The sequence below is a fragment of the Poecilia reticulata genome, chromosome 2, assembly GCF_904066995.2.
Source record: "Poecilia reticulata chromosome 2, P_reticulata-male-v2, whole genome shotgun sequence".
Classification (NCBI taxonomy): Eukaryota; Metazoa; Chordata; class Actinopteri; order Cyprinodontiformes; family Poeciliidae; genus Poecilia; species Poecilia reticulata.
Window position 1 is genome coordinate 5,088,284 of NC_088831.1, and position 24,087 is coordinate 5,112,370.

Below are 24,087 nucleotides of genomic sequence, written 5' to 3' on the forward strand. Positions count from 1 at the left end.
ACAGTGAATTTACAGTGTAAGCTGTGTTTCGACTGTTTCCTACCCAGTACCTCTCTCTCTCTCTCTCTCTCTCTCTCTCTCTCTCTCTCTCAGAACCACTTAAAACCTGCAGCTCTAATCATCTGAAAAGATAGATCACCTTTTCAGTAACACCATTAATGGATTAAACTCAAACAGAATTAAATGTAGCTAACAGATGTTTATGAAAAGGATAACTGGTTATGTTACAAATAATAACAGAAGGCTGTTTTACAGCCGTGGAGCTATAATCAAAAGCTCTCCAACGGTGGCTACAACCACCGTTGGTGTTTACAAAAATCTGTTTTAAACTCTTATTAATGTCCAATCCTAGGCAGGTTGAGATGATTTTATCTGCATCTCAAAATATGCAGATAAAACATTATACTCAGAGTTTAAAACCTTGAAATATAGATTTGGTCACTGACAAATTTGTTGTCAGTGACCAATAAATTTGGTACTTGCAGTCGAAACGCACCTAAGGTTATGTGACTGAAGTGACAAAAATATGGCTTTTAGTAACGTGCATATCTGGGGCAACAATGAAAAATACAGCAAATTAAACATAAAAAAAAAATCAAAAAGCACAAAAATACTCGAAGCATTCCACTACAACTGTGATACACATAAGATCTACAGCTGAAGGACAGAGAGAAACATGAGGTGAGTTAGCACATGTACCTCCTGCTCTTACCAGAGTGGCGGGGTCAATCCATTTGACATGGCAGACATGGAAAAGACAAACTTGTATAAGTACCATGAGCATCATCATGATAAGTAAAGCCAGGTTACTGCCTGCATCCAAAGTTTTGTTTCAAATGTGGCTATGACTGAACACTGAGTGGTATAACAAATGAAAACATTATACTATGCCAATGACATTGCAAGGGAGCGTCACACTGATTTGGTAAGAGCATTGTTCAGGACAGGCTAGTTGACATTCATCAAAAACTGGGTTCAAAACATCCAACTCACAAATGAAACTGGAGGAGAGAGAGAAGGAACAATGGGAAGCAAAAACAAACTCTTCGTACTTCTCTTTGTAAACGTAACAAACCAAAACACTCCAACTCCTACCATATTCATGTCGATGCCATTGGTGTATGTCCACGCGTGTTGGAAATACTCCTCCAGCCTCTGTCTGAGTGGGTTGGGGATCTGATGGAAGCGGATGAATTCTTTGACTCGCAGCATTTGGAGGTGATAGCGGGCCGTGCCAGAGTACAACCTCTGGATGATGGCAGACACATTCCCAAAGATGCTGGCGTACATTAGAGCTGGCAAACGAACCCAAAGTTCAGTGATAAATATCGGTAGGTGCATAAACTGAGGGTTGAATACGCAAGTGAATAAATGAAACTTTAGGAAGAAGCATGGTAACTTACATCCAATGAGCATGACACAGATGGAAAAGATCTTCTCAGAGTTGGTGTTGGGGGAGACGTTCCCAAAGCCCACACTGGTCAGACTACTGAAGGTGAAGTAAAGAGCTGTGACGTACTTATCTTTGATGGAAGGGCCTGAGCTGGGGTCACTGTAGTTATATTTCTTTCCTTAAGGGGGAATAAAAATGACAACATCGAGGATTTTTATTTGATTGTGCATTTTAACTGTGTGGTGAAGGTTGTATTACCAGAAAATACCTATTGACACGCCAAGATTGTCCAGCCAGCCGATCTTATGCTCCAGGTAAGGCTTTTCCACGTTGCCAATTGCATACCAGATGCAGGCCAACCAGTGGGCGATGAGGGCAAATATACACATGAGCAGCATGAGAACAGCGGCACCGTACTCTGAGTAGCGGTCCAGCTTACGAGCAACTCGCACCAGGCGGAGCAAACGGGCCGTCTTTAGCAGGCCGATCAGAGTGGTGGTCTGGATAAAACAAAGCAAAAGAGACTCAGATATATGGAAAAATTATCAAAAAGTTGATGTTTTCCCTTTTATTGTGTAGTTGTATTGTCTTAATTCATTTATCTTTATGCTCCCTAGTTTGTTGTGTCTTTTTGTAAACAGTGTACAGTCCTGATATCTCTCCACAACACCAACAAGTTTCTGAACATACAGTGCAGTTATGACACTTCGTCCCAATCTATTAGTGTCATGCAGTAGTAAACACAAAAAGAAAGAAAGCTAATTGTTCCTACCACTCCTTATCACGCCTGACAATTACACTAATATCCTGGGGGACCATCTCCGGCAGTAGCAGGGCTTCTTCACATCTATGCTTGTTTAATTACACCTCATGTGCATGCAAGAGTAAATATGACAGATTATTGCAAAAGATTAAAGCAGCCAGTATTATAGATGGATGGTTGAATTTGAATTTGGAGTGTTTTTTTCTGATGGGTCCGTTACAGAACCTGCATATGACCAATCTCACCCTGAAATCTCCTCCCTCATCCACTGCGTTACATTCTGCCAACAGAATCTGCCCTTGGTGCTGACAACTCACTGAGCAGCGAATGAGTCATATAGAAACAGATGAGGCCTAAATTATCTAGTGCACATTATCTGTGAGCATGCACCGCCTTAGGTGTAGCGCAGCTGACGGAGTGACCTGGACAGAAGACGCGGCGCGCATCCACTACATGCAGAGTGTTGGCTGAGAACCTGCGAGTGTGGTAACTGAAAAGCATGTAGGATTTAAGACCAAATCAAATTAGAATTGGAGTAAAAATATTTGAAAACCAAAGTCTATAGACGTCTTGTTTGTCAAGATTGACTGAAGCTTGTGGTTTCTGTCTACCAGCGTTAAAAATGACTGATGTGACTCTGAGTTGAGCATTCAAATTGTCAAGCATTTCGGTGGCAGCATCTTGCAAAATGACATCAGTCCAATAACCAGATCGCCTCCCTGACATGCGGTTTATTATTTTAACTTTTATAACGCCGCTTCCTGTAACACCCCGAGTGGAAATTAGAGTCATGTAATGCTCTTAATGACCAAGCATCATCTTATCTCGGAGACATCATAAAACCAGCGTAGCCCAACTGAGCATATCGCTCTCAGGGAGCTGGCATAATTTTGTTTCCTCTCAATTTCTAAATATGGAGAGGAAGCAACCTGATCTGCCAATAAAATATATAATAACTACTTTGATCCACAGTTGGATATGATGCTCTTTCACATAAAGTCCAATCATGTTCCACTTAGAAGCTTCCTGTCTCATGCTATGCAATGATGTTCACATTGTCTGTAGAGTGACTTATCAAAAATACTTGGAGTAAAGAAGTTGAAAAGTTAAAGATAGTCAGTAAAGTCTGATGTTTTCATAAATCAATGACTAGCTTTAGTTTGTCAGTCGTTTTAGGTTTCTGGTTATTCGGAGAAGGTACAGAGAAGACACCGTCAATATGAATCTGTTATTGAAAACATAACAATGGATCAGGAGGGAGCATTGATAGGGAAATAAATAAAGGACAGATGCCGGTGAGTCCTGTAGGGAAATTTATCGCCGCAAAATTTCTTTCCCAATCTGCCAGCCTGCAAGCTAAAAGTCTTTTTAAGACCATCAAAGGCGACCCTGTTAGAAGACGCTTCAAATTATCCTGTCATAGCTGAGCAATAAAACCGAAAACACACAAGAGTCACATGTCACGTGTTGTTTCCAGGCAACAAAAGGTGCATAAAATGTCTAAATATATTTCAAGCTGCTGTATAAAAAGCTGGAAAGCAACATCTTCATGGAGGTGCTATTTTTAGCTGCTGGTGGTGATTGGAGGAGCTAAAAATACATCCCGTCTTGTCATTCTCTGCATTTTGACAGTGTGCTTAGAACACAACGGGAACACACATTCTGTCACTCCACAAGTCATCCAGCATCATCATGCCAGTTGTCTCACCCCCCCCAACACCTTTCACTCACTCCGGCCCCCTGGCTATGGACTTCCGCCAAGGATCACATAGCTAATTGTAAATTATGACCGAGAATCAAATGGTTGACATTTCTTTCTACAAGCAGCAATCGCAGTGTGTTCTGTCTTGAGGGCGAGCCAAAATACATGCAGCAGAATCTGCCATTTTAATTAAATGCCTTATTTTGCCTTGACTTGAAAATATAAGCAAGAGATTAAAAAAAAAAACCATAATCCTATCAAAGCAGTTTAAGGCTGGAGAAAGATAATAATGTAAATTATCTGCAAAGTCATAGCTATGGCTAAAATGAATTATTTGAATGCCTAAAGTGTTCACTTGTGGGACTAAAAAGATTATCTTATTTTAACTCTGTTATTGTATATCTAATAACTATTAATACAATATTGAGGTAAATTAAGTGAAATGTTGATGTAATTTTCAGGTTAAGTGGCTCAGAACAAAGCATTCATGCCTTTTCCAGCTTATATGAGAGAACCTTAACACTCTTAATTGCTCTCTTACAGTCAGATAATTTGCTGACTCGTCCCCCTCAGACGTTCATGAGCAGAATAGTTTCTCTGCTGCAGAGTTGCCAGCAGAAGACGGAGACCTTTTAACTGATTTCTTTGAGGCTCTGCTGTCTGACTCTTGAAAAATATAAGAGGGAAGCAGATTTGACAGCTGAGTGTCAGATTGATTTAGGAGGCTAACTGCTTAAGATTACAGCTCAGAGCCATCGATGTTACAACGAATGAACCAGGATACATGAAGGAGACATAGAAACATTTGGTCGTCGGTTTAGGCCGGAGGTTAATGTGGACTCCCTTTTCAATGCCTTTTGTGAGCCTGTATCAACAAATTTGTTTACTTTTCTCAATCGATTCATCACGATTAATCCGATTAATCGTTTCAGTCCTGCTGTGTTTGTAACATCTGTTAATGTGGGTTGTGCTATCATTAATACATACATCAACTAAGCAAAGGTCATAAGAACTGTGGTTGAGAAAATTGCTGTAAAAAGTTAGAGAAGAAACAAACAAAAAATCAGCATAATCTCTTGTTGTTTACTAACCAGCTTTTGTCTGTTCTCACCTCATCCGACCCTGAGCCAAAGATGAGCAGGTCGAACGGGATGGCCGCCACCATGTCTATGAGGAACCAGCCTTTAAAGTAATGGATGGCGATCTTGGCCGGATGGCTCACCACTTCCTCGTTGCAGTTGACGTAAGTGGTTCTGAAGTTTATTAGGATGTCCACGATGAACATAATGTCCACTATGAGGTCGACCACGTTCAGCGGAGAGCAGGAGTAGCCGCACACCCGTCGTTTCTGCTCCTCCAGGTCGTTGAGGAGAAAGGCAGCAGAGTAGGGGGTGAAAATGGCGGTGTAGATGACCAGCAGCAGGATGAGCCAGTCCCACACTGCTTTGAAAGGACTGTAATGGAGGATGGTCCATTTGTCTATGCGTGGAGTCTGGAGCTTATACTCAGGAAGCACGTCTGCACCCAGAGACAGAACCTGAGGAGAAACAATCATTTATCAATTTGCTGCAATGATTTCTTATTAGAGTCAATCGTTTGCACCAGAGTTTCCACAAATATAACAAAACAAAACAAAAAAAAAGCTGACAAGTAACTGCAAGAGTTTGGACAGAAAAATAAAAGGTTAAGACATTTCTTCATGAGGAGTCTCGCGGGGGTATATATGATGTGCAGGAAAAATGCAAATTAAAAATTATCTGGCAAGCAAAATATTCTAGGCATGATGCTTATATAAATCATCTGTTAAGTAAAAGATTAAAAAATGCTTCGAGTGAGGCGGCTGCAGCTGAAATGTTAACATACTAGACAGACAGAATAAGCTATTCCTGATCCAGCTGCTCCTGAATAACCGTTATATAAGCATCACATATCTTTCAGTTTCCAGTTGTGCATTGACTTGCAAAAGTGCTTATGCCATTTCAATCTAACTCGGACATAGACACACATGAAAAAAATTCCACCTTGAAGATTGTTTTTGTGGGAGTACCTTGGATATCAAAATATGTTTTCTGAATTTTTTACATAAAATTTTTTTTTACATAAAAATGAGTTTGTAAAAACATGTATGAAAATGACATGTACACATGTTCTAGATGTTTTAATGATCTTCCAAAAATATGAAAAGACATTTTACTTTCTTTTTGAATAAACTGGTACACTGAGTCACAGAGGCTTTTCGGTTTTTTTTTCAAGTTGTGGCAGAGTATGACCTTGTGGGAGGAACTTTTCTATCCAATAGCACTACTTTATGACTGAACTCTATGGTTCAATCTCTAAGAATGGATTAAAAAAAACTGAAGAAAAGTCAGCATTTGTATATTATTTTTTACAAATTCTGTCATTTGGTTTCCTCCGTTTGCATAATCTCTTGCTCCAGGAAAGACTTCTCTCTCTGCAGCTGAGCCATTTCCTGGCTGAGGTCAACACAACAGTGGGTCTTACAAGGTTAAATCTTTTTATAACAGCAAACATCAACATATTTTATTGCGGTTGTATGGGAAAGTACAGCATAATTGTCAGGTAAAATGGAGAGGATCCATGGCTTAAAACATGTTTACAAAAACAATACATTAAAAAACGGTCTATATTTTTACTATTCCCCTTTTACTTTGAGTAAACTTGTGGAAGAAGTTGTTCTGATTAGATGAAACTGAACTTTTCGCCCTATGATCAAAATGCCACGAAGCGCAGAAAATGTACTTATATTCAATAAGGCAACTTCTTAAGGCACTGATTTTGTTCAGAAGTGTCAAAGGGAGACGAATATAAATGAAATATCTTGTCGCATTTTTTCCTCCAGAATGTTGAAAGTCATTTCCCTTCCACTTCACGGTTATGCACCACTTTGCAGTGGTGTAATGCATTCAATTGCAATAGCAGGTGACAAAATGTGAGAAAGTTCAAGCAGTATCAATATGTTAGCAAGACTCTGTATCTGGATGGTTGCATGAAAGACAAAGGTGTAATTATCAGACAATATGACCATCTTTGTAGTTGTAATATTTACTCTAGTAATTCCTAACATCAACATGGTCAATTTCACCTGACATTCTCATTTTGTTTGAGGTAATAATTAGCTCAAGTAGGGGAAACGGCTATTCATTTAAGTTTCCCAAGTAATCCTCAGGCCTTGACTCCTTCAGTAATTATGGAAGTCCAACGAAGGATCACACAGAGAGAGGATTGGGACATATGAGGACCAGAAGGACAGAGACACAGTTACTGTGAGTGATAAAGCTGGGAATTGAAACTGAATATATTTGGCATTCATCATCTTCGGATATTTCCTTATCTTATTCCTGGCCACCTTTATAATCTCAGTGATTATAAAGGCAGAAAGGTCGATGGAGAAGAGGGATGATGTATAGCACCAAGGCGGCTGAAGTGTTATTAACTGAAATGGCCATTAGAAAGTTCTCCATCCTGAGCGCTGGACAGGGTCAAAAGCTATTACCCTCTGTGTGGAATAACCTTTGAAATCAATCAGAAACTAAAGGACAGACAAAGTGAATGTGTTCTATTATTCATCAAACTTCCACTTTATTAAAGGTTGGAGTGTAAAATGCCTATTTTGATTGTGATCCAACTCAATATTTAGCTGCAGGAAAATCTAAGCTAAGGGAAAAGAAAGGACAGCTTTCCAAGTCCTTCATGCTACGAAATGGGATCATCAAAATAATTTGCTCTGTCCGCAACTAAAATCGTTTAAGAATCCCAGATGTAGTCAACATTGCTTGCAGGACCAATTTTAGTAGCAATAACTGATTATATTGCTTTCTTATGGAGTATTTTTATGTTTTCAATGTTAATTGGTACTGTTGGACCACTAAACACTTGTTAGTGGTCTAATGATGGAATAACAAGGTAAATAAGACCATGTTTATAAGTTTTAATGTCAAAAATGTTTCCAAATTTTGTAGAAAGAGTAATGTATCATCAGTGTAAGGGCTAATTTCATGAGTCAGACTAGCTGCTTTAATTCCAGTAACATAATTGTTTTGTCAAATTGAAGCTACCAGAAGGTGCTTTGTGGTCCATCTAAAACCTTGACACAAGAAAAGGCAATGTGCTCAAATCAAAAGTCCAACTTACTAGTGCAGAAAATGTTCCACCAAAAACTTTGCATCCAATAAAATGAGAGGATTTAAATTTATGTTACAATATTTTCAGCTCAGTCTTCTTTACAAAATGGCTTCCCTGTTCGCATCAAAAAATCTGCTATCCGACTCAAGAATTATTGACCGCAAAGACTTGTTGCTGAAAAACCACCTCAAATCATAAATCCTCCACCACCAACAGTTACAAAGTCTTTTGCCTGACAATTTTTGTTTAGTTTTCCTCAAGCATGATGCTACACATTCTCACCAAACATATTTAGTTTGATCCCAAATTGTAAAGGATTACTTCAAATTTTGCAAATCTATATCATCATTTTATTATTTATTTAAAAGAAAAGCAGTGCTTCTAGTCAAGGACAACTCGATCTGTCAATTTTTTTTAAATTAGAAATTAGCATTTAGCACGCTAATAGTCTGGAAGGAAGCTCTTCAGGGTGATTTTGAAGTTTGTATAAAATAATTTTATTCTTGCAAGTCATCTGTCGGTCTTCAAACTGTTTAAAATTTACCTTACAAATGTTCTCAGGTTGATGAGTAGCAAAAATTACTTCTCCAAGACAATTTCTGCCATCTTCTTATTTTGACATTATGTGAAAAAATCCTAACACTTGAATCCAACAGGAATTACAATTTAGAGTCTGGTGAAGGTCAGATAAGCTTCATTAGCTTCTGTACATTAAACTAAAGATTGAAATCCTTCCATTCCTTCCATCATTCAAGTCAAATTCAAGACAACATGACAATTCTCTAAAACTCCACTAGCCATCGGTATATATGGAGACAGTATCCCTCCGTCTGGTAGAAACCCTGGGAGGAATCGGATAGTTGGCAGAATTACAGCTCTAGATTAGGGTGTTGCAGCCAATCTTTGTCTAAATAAAAGATACCACCTTAATTATTTATTGCACCTAGTTTAGCTATGCTCAAACTCTTGTGGGATAATGAAAAGTTATCCCACAATCCCACTTGCTTTAAAAAATGCAAATGAACACCAGATTTCCCCCCCTTCTTTGGATCTATTTGGGCTCTTCCGTCAGAAAGACTGTAGGATTCTTAGGATTTCAATCTTTCATCCTGTGGCTTTTGTCATTAATGATTCAGTTTCAGATAAAGCCAAGGAATTTAAAGTTGGACAGCAGTAGGCATCTGAGGTTCATGTGGGCATAAAACATACAAACTGACACGTTCAAAATGTTGGGAAGCATTATGGGGTGCTGCGAGGGCGCTCTCTTTCTTTGCTGACCAGCTTCTTGGGTAAACCCTCCATCTGTCTGTGATAATCAGCAAGGCGGCCAAGGCCAGCAGAGAGCATGTCTGTTCAAAACCTTGATCGTAGCTTCAGATGAATGCAGGAGTCCGGAGTTGGTTTCAAGACATCTGCTGTCTCTTTGTGTTCTTCACAGCAAGGGTTGTAGAGAACTGATTATACTCTTAAACTCAAGATGATGGAAACATAGCACCATCTCTCTGATGGTATGTCTCCATACGCAGAAACAGCCCCTTAGCAAAGACATTAACACCCCATTGAACTTGTCCAAATTCAAATCTCAATCTATCTTATTGAGATTTTACATGACAGCCCAACACAAGTTATAATCCATAACTTTGAAGAGAAGGTTTTCAATCTTTTTCTAAATAAAGTCATTTGAATTCAACCATCTTTGCTGTAAGAACCTGACAAACAATTTATAGTCTGGAAAATATGATAATTGAAGTAAAAGGTGACTCTATGTGGGAATAAACCAGGAGAATGGAATGCAAATACACATCAAACTTAAAAAACAAAAAACAAAACTATAATTTTCATTTAACTTTATAGTACTGAAATCAATTCTCAAACAGTACGATACACCATGTTGCCCTCTTGTTGCCTCTAGATGTTGTCTACGACCTCTAGCAGAGGCGGTCTGAGTGCAGACAGGGGTCAACTTCTTCTGTCTTCTATCCGATACACTGGTGATGGATAAAAATGCAAAACTGAGATGGAATTTGTGGTTTGGAGGAAGCTCTGACCTACCCCTTGTAATACATCGCTTTACACTACACTGCCCGTCTACTTGGTGTTTGGTCTCAATCTTGCCAGGAACCAAAGTGATGACCTCCGTATGCGACTGTAACTCTAGAAATCTGCCTGAAGCTGTGGATGCTGTCTGGCAGCTGTAAGAGTATCCCAACTTGTTCACTGCAAGTGAAAGACACCTCTGCGGTTTCTACATATTAGCCCCCTTAAGTTTCAATTAAGTATCCTCAGACTCAAAGCGGACAGATGAGACTGTGGATTCAATCTGCCCACATCAGATTACCCACTGTAGTCTGGTTTGTTTCCTTCAGCGTACTCCGGCTTCTTCCATGTATCTATTGCTTGTGGTAAACTGTAAATGGGACTTCTCATGGCTTTCTTTCAACAACGACTTTCATTTTTGTCCTTTAAATGGCCGAACTTGTGTAGTGGAAGACGCAACACAGTGTGTCTATTTAGTCTCTATTAGTCTCTATTTACTAGTTAGGTGAAGACAAAATCCATGGAATCAGAGAAAAGAAAGCTGTATGCAAGTCCATGCTACAGTTCTTTAGGTTTATTAGTTAAAAAAAAAAAAAGTAAAAATGAGGCATTTTACCCTCACTTTCTTCAACTATGCAGTACCTTGTGGTGGTCGAGCACAATCCTGATGACACAAACTACTAAAAATAGGGAGGCAAAAAGTATTTACAGTTTGTTAATATATGAAACAGAAAAGAAAGCAAACTTAATTAATTTTGACTTTACTTCATTAGTAACTGGAGTACAAAATGAAATTCACGGCCAGATTCTGTCATCCTGTGAATTTCAACATCTGTTTTCCAGCCACAAAGTACCATTTATATCACAATCAAGACACTATGTTACCTTCAGTTCTTATAAAAATGCAGAATATATCAAATACGACTTAGATTAAATTTTACTTCATAATTTTATGCCTTGAAATTAGGCCTGTCTCTTTAAGAAACTCTTGCTTTTTCCAACACTCTCGCTTCAAGAAGTCATCACAGCATCATTCCTCTGTTAACCCCTTAATGTTTTTATGGATGTTGCCATGGGAGATTAAAGGACTTCCCAAATGTGCATAAAAAAAAATCTAAGTCACACGTTTGATGAGGGAATACTATTATAACATGATGTAAAGTAAAAAAAAATAAAAAATCAATTTTGCATAAAAAAAACAGATTTCAAACGTGTGGTATCATAATGACATCCACTGTTACTGCTGGCTGAGCTCAGATTTCACTAAAAAGGAACGCTACCCCCGTTTAAAAAAAAGAAAAGAAAATCCATAACCCTACCTGTGTAACTTTGTCTGTGACATTATGTGTGCGGTCTTTGACTTTTGGGGCAATGATGGTCTTCTCAGAAGAAGGAGGGGAGGGACACTTCTTTTCATTGTTGGCTTCAGAGAAGTTGAGGGTGATGAGGGGGATCTTGTTAATGGTGCTGTACCTGTTGAGGTTGGAGTCGGAGGTGGAGCCCAGCAGGCTGGACTTGATGTGGCTGAGTGGCCCTGAAAGAGAAAGCGATGGGATGAGGATCACGCCGATCGACGGTGGCCCAGGTTTTTGTTAGGATTGTGAACTGTGGACATCAGAAAACAGCCGGGGTGGGTCATTTGTGTCATGACACAGGGAGTGAGAATGGAGAGGTCCTCGCTGTTGGTGTATGTGGAACCACAACACAACACTGACATTACAGACAGACACCGAAATACAAACTCTACACCCTCTGACTGACCCATCTCGAATTAACAGGCTGCTTAAAGCTCCTCATTAAAAGGTAATGTCAACTGTCAGGACAAAAATCAAAGAATGCAACCCAACACTGAAAACAAGTCATTGTCTGATGGAGCTTGAACATACATTTGCAGTCAGAAGTTTACACAGACTCGTCATGGGCATCAAGGTTTTCATGGTTGATTGGTTTTTATTGATTTATTTGAACAGATTCTGTTCAAATCGACTTCCTGTGTCACTTCTTGTTATACCACAAAAAGTCTGACATGAATCGACAAAAACTGTAGAAGTATTTAACAACAAAGGAGCAAAATTTCCAGCCACCACCCAAGTCTCTGTGCTGTAGCGGCATAAATAAACATCCAACAATAGAAAACATTCAAATAGCTTCCTAAACCTTGAGTGCAATCTGCTTTCATTTTAAACACCTCACTGACATTGAACATAAATAACTTTGAGTCTTGTTCTTCCCTCAGCCACAACGTTCACACTTAAGAGTGTTGTTGTTTGGTGACGTGTTAGCATTTAGGGTGCGGTGGATGTTTGGGTTTCAGACAGGCTAGTGAAGCTAAAAATCACCAGTTCTGGACTCCGGATGGTTTGTCTGTGATGCTTTGGGTGAAAGATCTGGATGTAGAAGTTAACAGAAATTTGAAAACCTTCATCAAATGATTTGGGTGAATATGCTCGTATTTTACCCCATGTGGATTACACAAATCCACCGATTCAAACTTACACACTTAATGTTGTTTTTAAAATTAATTAAAATTAAGTGTTGTATAATCTTCCACCCTGAAAAAAAGCAACAAAAACAGTCCAAATAAATCATTAAAGGCCAAACTTAATATGACTAACCATGCCAAAGTTGAGATTATGTAAACTTCCATTATGTAATGCTTCCTTATCCAAGCGTGTTATACTTTCCAGGATTTTACAGCATTTAAAAAAAGAACTGCCTAGCAGACATGAAGTTTCTGGCCTCCTACGAAAGCATACAACTCTTCAAGAATATGACACCATCATACAGACACGCACACCGACATGTGGCCCAATGAGAATGATCGAAAGTGAAAAAACAGACTTGCTGATTCAGTTGTGTGAGCCAGCAAAGGAAGGCTGCTCTGCTTTGCTTCCCTTTTCACCAAGAATGTTACAGTGATTGAGAGTCAAGGACAGGGAAACAGACAGCTGAGGGTGAGAGATTGCATGCGCAGCTTCAATGCATGCCACAGTCAGGGTACATCACAGCAGTCATAAAGAATAACTTAAAAGATAAAGCAGAAGCCATACCCCCAGCCATCCAGGAGCGCGATACTAGCAGACCAGGGGAGAGAAGAAATAGGAGGTAGAGGGGAAAGTGGGATTATGGACGCTGATTGGACTGTAGGGTCATGGGCGTAAACAACATCAACATTGTGCCATTATCAGACAATCACTTTGGCTGATTCTGCGATAACAAGATCAGAGACCTGATGCTGTCAGGTACACTTCTAGAACTTAATCTTCAATGTAAATAAAGAATCAGGCATTTTTTCTACATTTTGCCACACTGCAACCACAAGTTTTGAACTTTAATGGGATTCTAAGTGATGGTTCAAAGTAGGCATAAGTATAAAGTGCAAGTAAGATGCATGGCTTTCATGTCCCGATTCAACTTTTTCACTTCAACTACCATACAGATGTTGCAGCTTTGAATATCAGCTGATACCAATATTTATCCGATACAATATCAGCATCGTTAATACTTTTGTTACTTATTTTGTAGTGAGGAATGTTAGAAAAGGTTTGATCAAGTTAGCTTACTCAGAACAGTAGGTATACGAGAGCAGCAGACTGATTTATTATTTACCAACGGGTCTGCATGAGGGATGCCAGTGCTGCCGGATAGAAATATGGAGCCGGACTTAACTCTGGAGTGGAGTATTTGTTATTTTATGTTGGAGATTTTAAATGCAGGCTGATACAATTCAATACTGTTGGCCAGTCATGGAGAAAAACATCTTAAATGTTGCAAACAAATTGATACCGTGAAAAAGGTTTTGTTTCCAGTTTGACAACTAGATGAAACAAATAACCTGGGCTGCCATAGTTTACATTAAAGGATAATCATATGTTTGAATTTATACAAGCATAAATCCAACTGCCGCTCACAGACTCTTCAAATTTGATTGAGCTTTCACTATTTTGGAAACAGCAAAGGGCAAAAAACGTGTCTCGAAGCCCAAAGCTGAAATCAAGCGATTGCATATGCATGCCACACTTTTCAGTTTGTTATAAGCATTTGAAACCATGGATCCATTTGCTTCCACTTCAGTTATGCACTACTTTGTGTTTGTGTCTGATGTATAAATACTCAACACATGCATTAAAGTTTGTGGTAATAATGTGACACAATGTTGAACCTCTGAAAGTGTGTATGAATAAACTACTATAGGCAGCAAATAAGTAGCATGTCCTGTAAAATCCAGAATAAGAAGTGTGTTTGTGAAGTTTTTTTTTAATAACTGTAGTGTTGGAGAGGGGTGTGTATCAACTTTAAATGGAAACACAGCCCGGTTTCTATTCATTTAGATGTGGCAGCATAGATTCAAAGGGTGTACAAAAAAAAACAACAGAGGTCAAAGACAGTGGGAGGTTTCACCGCAGAAAGCTTCATTGATTTTCTTCAATAGACAGCAAGCAGGAGAGAAATAGAAAGTGTTGCTTCATGCATGCGCGTGCACGGGTCAGTGTGTGTTCTCTTTACTGAGCCCTCCCCGAGCGACTGGCGAGGGTCAGGCCGGTCGTGTACACTCACACTACGTCAATTAGTGCTGCGCCAGTCTTTCGAGAACTTACAAACACACTGTCAGTCATCCACAAAGGCATTTGCATTCAACAGAAATCCTCTGTGGAGAAATTCATGCAAAGAAGCAGGCTTTGCGTGTTATACATGTCTTGTCCAACAGGCGTGCCAAAAGAAGCACAAGTCCAGGATGCAGCAAGCTGCTGTTGGTTACCTTTGATATTGCGACCATTGTCTGAGGAGGAAAGAGACAGGGGAACTGCAGGTGAGTGAAGAAATAGGAATAAATGTGGCATCAGACCTGAAATCATGGCCTATGGAGAGTTCAATGGAGTGAAGCGCACATATCAGTGTGTCAGCTGTTCTCGGAGACTACAATGAAAATCACACTTAATGGGTGAAGTAGACTGATTGGGCTGAATCTGCACTTTAACTATCAGCTTTAGAGGAAAAATGACCATGACAGGAATCTAAAGATGATCAGTGACACACAGTATGTATATTTTTACATTTTTGCAGGTGAAAAAAGATGACAAATTATCACATTTTCTTTTGGCAATAAATATTTAAATAAATTCATTTTTGTATGTAAAATTAAGTTTAATCATTGTTAAATTATCTTTCATTTAAAGCACACTGAGTTTCTACTTCTTCCCACTTCAGGCAGTCTCCACAGTGGATTACTGGCCTCCATCTCATCCTATCCATACCTTTCTCTTCTGTCCTACCTACCCTACCCTGTGACAATCTAAAAGAGTAATTTATTGTTATTATGTACAAAATTTAGTTAATATTCATCAGTTAATGTGTTATTTCAATGCAGTCTCAAAATATTCTAAATATTTGATGTGCACGTGTTGGGGAGGACTTTGCTTCCGTTTTACTTTTAGAGCTTTTTCCTGTAAGAGTTTTGAAACATTCTGATGTTGCTTTTAAAATTAGGATTATTATTTGCTCTCACACAGCAAATAACTTCTAGGATTTTACATCATCATTCAGTACATCTCTGAGCCTCCTCTGTGGTCTTTTTTCTACCTTCCTGCCACCACACACTCAATATCCTTTGACAAAATATGAACCATCTGTCCTCTTTGCATGCCCAAACCGTCTCAGTCGAACTCATTAAAGTGTTTTTAACAGCACAACATAGTAGCAGATCCAATAATAATGCCATCTTGTAAAGCCTTACTCCAACTCTTGCAGGTACCAATCTTTAACTACCCATAACACTTTTCTTTATCCACTTCATGCTGCCTGCACCTTCTTCTTGATCCGTCTTGTGCACTGCCTCTTGTTATGAATGTTTGACCCCGGCACTTAAATCATCCATGCTTTATGCCTCTAGCACTTGAAGATGCATTGTGTTTCCCTCATTCACAAATCATTTCCTTATTTTCTCCACTGACTCTGAGCTCCCTTCTTTCTAGAACTCTAGAACTTACTCTTACTACAGATAACAATCCATGGGGACTGCTGCCTCTGGTCTTTTATCAACTTATACATCATCACTGCAAACAAGGAAGCACTTTCAACTCATCTTACCTCACATCTCACTGCTGTCTAGCTGTCCTGGTACATGACTTTCACCACCCTCACAAATGATCTCTGTTGGACCTGACTTCTGAACACAGGACCTTCTCCCTTGGTACCCTATCATGTACTTTCTCTAACGCCACATAGACGCAATGGAGATTGACTTTGTTACAGTTCTCCATCAACACTCGAGAAACAAACATCGCCAGGATGCTCTTTGTCTTTGTGAAACCTAACTTCTGCTGTAGAAGGACCACTTTTCTTCTTGACCTACCTTCAGCAACCTCTTCTGATATCATCATAGAATTTTTCCCTAAAGTTCTGCACGTCTCTGTTGCTCTTGAAAGTAATAACCAGCACACGCCTTAGCTACGTTTCCATTTTTTTTTGAGTATTTATTTAGCTGTATCATAACAAATTTTGAGGGACTAAGAATGACTCTTGTGAATATTCCAGCTCTCAGGGGCAGTAACTTACACTGGCAGCTAATTTGCTTGCGACTGACCTGGTTACTAGTTCAGGCATAAAAATTCAGCTCCTACTGAGATTTAAGAATCTCTCCAGACTACAGTAACTGCCTTAGTAGCCAATCAACAATAGTGGATTTAGTTGGGTAAAACTTACCTTCACTGGCATGCCTGTCCCTGAATGTAGTTTTGTACTTGGAGCCAAAGCCTTCAATGTCATGTACAGAAGAGGCTCTGCGAATACTGCACACAGTCTCTCTAGAGGCAGTCGGAGTGAGGCCCGGGATTGACGGCGCTGCAGTAAGAGTGTCCTCTTGACTCTGGTGTTGGGTCTGGGCAATGGCCTGGCCCTGGTACATCCGATTCCAGGGGCCCTTGGGAGATGAGTGGTCTAAGGGACCCGATACCGGCGTTGAACAATGGCTGGGGCCGATGAGAGCGCGAGTGTCGTTGGCATAGGATGGACTGCAGCTCTCGCGAGTGGTGGGGAGTTGGTAGTCACGTGTGACCACCGAGCCATCGCTGTGCCGAGGAGAGTCCACCATGACCGCGTCTGGGTCCTCTTGGGGAAGGGACTGCTTGCTGATGCCCAGGAGCGGCAAGGCTGGGAAACGGAAGCGGAAGAACCTCCCTCTACCTGATGGGAGAAAAGGTAGAAGAACAGCACTGTCAAGATTCTTCTTGTTCTGGCAATCTCTTGCTAAAATGCTAAGGGTAGAATGTCTCCTGCATGTAGAGTAGGAATGCTTTTAGTTGCATTCCTGCTCTAAAACACTCGAGTCAAAAGGTTGAATTTCCTGACATGCAGTAACTCAGCTCTGCAGAGGACTGGTGATGAACAATTCATTTTTGCTAGATAAGGAATGCATCTAAAAGTTAGAGGGTGGAGCTCTTGAGGAGAGGACTTAAGCAACACTGATGTTGACATTTAGAATGTAGAAATGCAAGCATGAATACCCCATAAACCCTTAAAGGTTTGTCAAGTTACAACTCTACTGGAATAGGGTGCTGTGGTGGTGCAGGGGCAAAGCACAACCCACATATTGAGGCCTTGGTCCTCGTGGTGGTGGTCGCAGGTTCGATTCCCAGCCTGGTGACATTTGCCGCATGTCTTCCCCCTCTCTCATTGCCCTCTTTCCGGTCGAACTACTTTCAAATAAAGGCCACTAGAGCCAACAAAACCTTAAAAAAAAAAAAAAAAAAACTCTACTGGAATAGTGGCAAGAAGAAAGTCATCATTAAATCCTTACGGCCTTAAATAATAAACTCTTAACCTTCCCACAATAACGATGATTCTGAGCAAAGAGTAAAGACTACAATAGATTAATTCAGATCCATGTTTCTCAATTCCGGTCCTCAGGGACCACTGCCCTGTTAATTTTAGATGTTTCTGTTCTAGAACCCCTGATTTAAACATGCATGACCTCCTGTGTATGCCACCAAGTGCTGCAGAAGCCTGTTAATCGCCCACCTATTCAAGACACTTGTGTGGCAGAGGGGAAACATCTAAAACACGCAGGGCTGTGATCCCTGAGGATTGGAATTGAGAAACACTGGCTTGGATCACATATGTTCATCTGTTGAAACGTCCTAGTCAATGTTCAGACCTAAATCCAACCGAGAATCTTTTTTCAAAACTTGAAATAAATGTGCAAAGACACTCTAAATCCTATCTGACTGAACTTGACCTATTTTGAAAAGATGAATAGGTAAAGGTTTGGGTCTCAAGATGCAAAAAGCTAGTTGATAAATACTTAAAGAGACCGGCAAGATTACAAAGTGCGTTTTAGAACATTTTGACCGATATACTATTTAGGTTGGTCTATCACATAAAACTCTAGTAAAATGTAGAAGTAAAAAAGTAAAAAATCAAGAGCACTACTTAACTACTGAGGGAAAAAAACAGAATGGGATTAACATTGCATGTTTTGACCTTGTACTGCTGTTTCCAGTGTGCTTAAAACAGAACTTGAATCAAGTCCTCAGACCTGATATTTTAGGTATTGGCTAATGGCACCAGAAAGCCTGGTACTGCTGCAATCTGAAAAGCTCACATCAAAACAAATGCCTATTGTGCTTCAGGCTCAAGTTCAATCTTCAATTTCCCTTTAATTATTCATAGTGGGACAGGGGGATGAGGGGGGCGGGACATTTACTGAAATTTTCTAATGCAGCGGTGCACTGAGATGAGGATCCTTTAAAGGATTACGTTCAATGTTTTAATGAGTGACTGATAGCCTCTGGAGAGTTAAAGCCCAGTGTTACAAAGTCATGGAGGATAAATGTAAGACAACTCTGCTCTCAGGAACAGTTGTGAAACGTAAGTCTAACTTTAGGATAAATGCTGAGCTGCCTGTTCACTGACAAACAGTATTTACAAATCACACTTTTCTGCATTTTACAATATGTGCAGTCATGTTATGACAGCAACGCTTGAGGATTTAAGCATATGGAGAACAAATCATGGCCTCCGTCTAGTGAATCATTTAGCCGCGTGAACATATGGCATACATATTGCATTTGTGTTTCAGCTCCCAAACACAAGTCTTCCTGCCATGATGAAAGCAAAAACCATTTGCACTCAGAGTGAGAAATACCAACAAGAAGTATTCTATATACAAATTATGAAGAGTAACTAAATGCAGCCAACGAACGTTGTGTGGCCTAGTTCAACCTCTGCTCAATTTATTCTAGTAAACAGCAAGGGAGGGAACGATCTACAACCCTGCACAGTGAGGAGGTGTGACTTCTTAGTGAGCAAATTAATTTAATTGTTCTAATAATAACTCTGCTAATGCAGATCAGACCTGAGCATCCAACATCCTGACTTCCCTGCTGCGTTACTATTTTGTGGTTGAAATTAAGTTCTGGGTTTTTATAACAGTTTCAGGGCGTTCCTCCAAAATAAAGTCATCTTTTGTTCCTGAAGCGCCAGATGATGGGTATTCCGTATAATACCCATCATTTTGCAGATATGCATATTTTATGCATATTTTATCCATCCATCCATCCATTTTCTTTCACCCTTGTCCCTCAGTGGGGTCGGGAGGGTTGCTGGTGCCCATCTCCAGCTAACGTTCCGGGCGAGAGGCGGGGTACATATTTTATCCATGTCTGCATAAAATGCAGACATGCACTGCAAAAAAATAATTTTTGTATAATTTCTTGTGCAAATATGGAAGTACACTTGAAGTAAGATGAAACAAGCTTAAAGTAACTTTTCAGCTAGAAATAGGACAATAGGTAAATAACTCCATAATATTACTGAAAAAGTACCTGTTCCACTGGCAGAAACGGCAATAAAAAAAACCTCATGTTTTTCGATACAAGGTTTTTGCACCAAGATGAGGTGGATTTTCGGCTGTGTCGAAATTACTGTATTTCGCAAAACTGCAATGGAAATACTTTTTTGACGTCACACAAGTCGTGTGATCAACAACCGGATGTTGCTACTGGCGGAAATGATGAAGATGACGACAGGAAGTGGTAGTTTCTATGCTGTTTCATGACCTATGGCGTGAACAAATGTATTCACGTGCGATTTTAGGTGCATTTTTTTTCCATGGAAACATTGCAACTGTCGATAACACTGCAAAATCGTCGATAATCAATAAATTCACTGCATAAACCATGCATTTTTAAAATGAGATCTTAAGTCAGATGCACAATAATAACGTGTGCTTACAAAAGTCTTCGATTCCCATACAAAAACAGCCAATTTGAACCTTGCAGGAGCAGCTGCCCTGAGTAAACTTCCTGGGTTTTCGGCGTGTAAAGTGTTTGAGGGCGTCTCTTCTCTCCTCTGTCTTCTCATTCTTTCCCTGCTCCACCAGGCAGCTTTACACAACCAGTGGACACACAGTGGCCCTTGTTGCTATGATACCAGAGAGTAATATTTGCATTGAATATTAATTGGGCCTTCAGTAGGGGAGAGAAATGTCCTTCTGTAACGCGAGCATGATTCAGTTGACAGGGGAGAAGCCCAAAAAAGAAAGGAAAGCTGTTTAAAAAAGGTCAAAAAAACACTAATGTCCTTTTGTTTCTGCCTCTGGTTTGGATTTCTGCTGACATCAGACTTAACTACAGCAGTTGTGCTGTGAACGTGCTTAAATGATTTGCATGAAGCATTCTTTTACCTACAGGAGTGTTTACCTGAGCTCCCTGTCCTCCAATTATACAGATTATTCTGCTTTGCCCTGCTCTCATTTATTAGAGAGAAAATGAGGGGGTTATTGCACTGAGCCCGAAGTAATGGAAGTTAATTTTAACTCTTTTCCTTTCATTACACATTTCCCAAAGGCGGGAAAATGCAAATCAGAATAAAGGCGACACAATGCGATGAAGCTATCTGGGTTTGAAATGAGCATAAAATATATCTAGATATTCAAATGTTCTGTAAAAATATTTCCTCCCAACTTTATGACAATTAAATCTGCTTAAATGTTTCACGTTTTAAGTCTTAAGGGTTACCAAACACTTCTATTTATTAAATGCTACAATAGGTCAGATTTTATACAGATTTTTTATGACTCTTTCATTTCTAAAGTTTACATAATTTGGTAGAATTGCCTTTAATCTCTCTGTCTTGGGTCAAATGTTTTAGGTTGTTTTCACATCTGGTGGTCCAGTAGACAAGCTTAGATTGGGCACCAAAGTTGTTACATTTTCAGCTGCTGCGGTTCTCTTTCACACCTGTTCACCCTCTCTTGTGCCCAAGATGTCTTGAGATGTACTTCAACATCTCATGTCGTTTACTTATGTCATTCGTATTGAGAAGTGCACCAGTCAAACCACACACACAAACATGACCCTTGCTCCCAGTTGGGATTTAATTCTCAGCCTTCCAAGCTTCTCTTTTTTTCATCCAAATGCAACACAGGTCATTATGGCCAAATACTTCAATTTTAGCTTTACCAGACCACAAGACACCTTTAAAAAAATTAAGATCTTTGTCACTTTGTCCTCAACAGTAAGATGGCAAGACATTCTCTCTATATTTTCTTGAACAGATGAAAGTCCCTCTTTTCCACTTATCTTGGTTGCAGCTGTGCCCCCAGCTCAGTTCATGCCTTGACTTTTGCAGCAGCTTTTTTATTCATTTGTATAAGGAAGCTCTTGATCGTCTCCAGTCAGTTCAAAATACCACTGCAAGGCTTTTTACCAGCACACGAAAGAGACTGCACAGTTTTGATCTCTAAATCGGCTGCCGGTATGTTAAAATTTTAGTATTTACTTTCAGAGTGCTGTGCGGTCGAGCCCCAGCATACATTTCAGAACTTTTAGAGACCAACATCTCTTCTCATGGTCTGAGATCTTCCAGTCCAAGGCTTTTAAAGGTTCCCTGACCACAAAAGACCAGAGAGGATTCATCTTTTAGATTGTGCTTTTAATCTTTGTGCTTTTGACTAGTTTTATGCTGGATGACCTTATCTGATGTGTTCTGTTTTTATGAGTTCTTCTGTGTTTTTAACATTTGTTCCTATTGTAAAGCACTTTGTGGTTTTCTGACCTGTGAAAGGTATAAATAAAATGTACTTACTAAGTGCATAATTATGTAGCTCTGAGAAAGTGGTCCCGGTTTGCCGCATTAAAATATAATGTGAGTCCATGGGGGTTGCGGAATGGATGCAAAAATCAATTAGTGCAGCTAATGCATCACCCAAAATGAGATCATGTAACACTTGGATCATTACTGGAGCGAATCTATAAAAGTATAACACAGCTTACATCCATAGAAGCTCCTTTGTTGAGGATAAGGGTGGTGGTTTTAAAATGGTTTAAAACGTCTTGCAAATAAAAAAGTGTTGAGAGCATTTGTATTCAACCCCCTTTATTCTGTTACCTCCAGATAAAATCTAGTGCTACCAACTACCTTGAAAAGTCACCATGTTATCAATCAGATTTAAAATGTCTATATACGTTAAATGTTTTAGACTTCTGCAAACACTAACTTATGTTTGAAGCATGTTTAGAGTCTTTGTCTTGCTTCCTTTCAACTCTGACCAGGGCAGAATTATGGCTTACAGATAATAAGAACCCAGAAAATATTATTTTTTATTGTTCTGATCAAATATTCTAATTTCCTGAGACATGAAATTTCGAGTTTTTGTTATCTGAACACCATATTCTTTAAAATTACAATAAATAAAAGCTTAAAACGTTTCACTCTAAGAGTAATGAATCTATATGAGCTTTACTTTTTGAAAGGTGTGACAATAAATAAAAACTTTTTCCACAATATTTAAATTTTTTGAGACGTACCAGCAGGACACATTCCCAAAGTCAAATCTGCACATTCATATATACTATTTGCCAGACTGTGCACAAGAATAACAACAATAAAACCTCTCCATTATACTGTAAACTCAACACACTGCCTGTTCTTCACATCATGCCTCATTAGGCAGAGCAGCTTGTTAAGAGCTCTGTCCAATTACAGTCATCCTGAGGTGACCTCTGGTCCTCCTTACTGCTGTTTTCTGTATCAAAGATGGAAAGAGCAAAAAGAGACAGACTTTTACAGGATCAGGAGGAGGAGGAGTGAACCTCTGGGGAATGGCATTGTACACCATTACACCACAGCAACTCTCACAGCGCACTTCAAGTAGTTCATCAGGCCTTCCTGGCAGGGTATGAGCTATAATTGGGCCAGACCTTAGAGATGATAGCGGGCAAACATCAGTGTCTGCTAAAGGCTGGTGTCAACTTGCCAAAGCATTTGTCGAGCAACCAATTCCTGCAGCTAACGAGCACAAGCTGCCCAACATTGTGATTTATGAACAATCAATAATTGCAGAAAAATCTAAAAGACAATAAGGTTAAATGAACTTAAATGTACAAGCTTGTAGGAGTGTATATCGATTATCTATAAAGCTTAAATACAAGCTAACACCAAATATCACATTATCCGACTACCACCAGTTTCCCCCTGAAGAGTTTGCCATCTCTACTCACGCTGGTCAGCTTTGGAGGGAGACGTGTGGTTGAGTCTCTCCAGCGAGTCGCAGCTGACGTCGTCCAGGATGTAATCGAAGTTCAGGATGAACATCATGACCACGCCCTCCTCGTTCTTCACCGGGATGATATGGGTGGTGCAGGGGAACTTGGAACCTAACACAAAAGAATAAAAAAATAAATAAAAATCTATTTACTTTCATTTGACAATTATGCACCAATCTGTGTTCTTCTGTCACATAAAATCTAATAGATAAAATAAAGTTTGTGTTCATAGAGTGATGAAATGTAGAAACTCTTTGTCCAAAACAACTGAGTTAAAACTCATTCAGCACTCAGAGTATAGTCTGAGTGCCAACACTCAGGGGGACAACTGAATATGTTGTGCTGGGACTAGAACTGACAAAAACAAAATAAACAATAAAAAATTCTGATATTTAAGTTAATTAAGACCCTTTTCATCCTTATTGCATTAAATGTTTTTAAAGGGTGAATATACATTTTCTACTAGTTACAGAGTGCTGTGCTCTCTGCTTTGCTAAAGCTAGTT

General features: G+C 39.5%; 1 protein-coding gene across 4 annotated transcripts in view; it reads right to left on the bottom strand.

Annotated features, from left to right (window-relative positions):
* Positions 1 to 24,087, bottom strand: part of LOC103474219 (voltage-gated inwardly rectifying potassium channel KCNH7-like) — a 61,849-nt gene that overhangs the window by 14,078 nt on the left and 23,684 nt on the right. For 2 of the 4 annotated variants that reach the window (XM_008425045.3, XM_008425051.3), the window contains exons 3-11: positions 23,538 to 23,693; positions 16,741 to 17,220; positions 14,798 to 14,818; positions 13,089 to 13,112; positions 11,358 to 11,572; positions 4,970 to 5,395; positions 1,662 to 1,893; positions 1,404 to 1,571; positions 1,096 to 1,295 (exon numbers count right to left, since the gene is read on the bottom strand). In XM_008425045.3, coding sequence (XP_008423267.2) covers positions 1,096 to 1,295; positions 1,404 to 1,571; positions 1,662 to 1,893; positions 4,970 to 5,395; positions 11,358 to 11,572; positions 13,089 to 13,112; positions 14,798 to 14,818; positions 16,741 to 17,220; positions 23,538 to 23,693 — 1,922 coding nt within the window. The remainder of the gene's footprint in view (positions 1 to 1,095; positions 1,296 to 1,403; positions 1,572 to 1,661; positions 1,894 to 4,969; positions 5,396 to 11,357; positions 11,573 to 13,088; positions 13,113 to 14,797; positions 14,819 to 16,740; positions 17,221 to 23,537; positions 23,694 to 24,087) is intronic. The other 2 variants (XM_008425061.3, XM_081615634.1) reach the window with 2 other exon arrangements.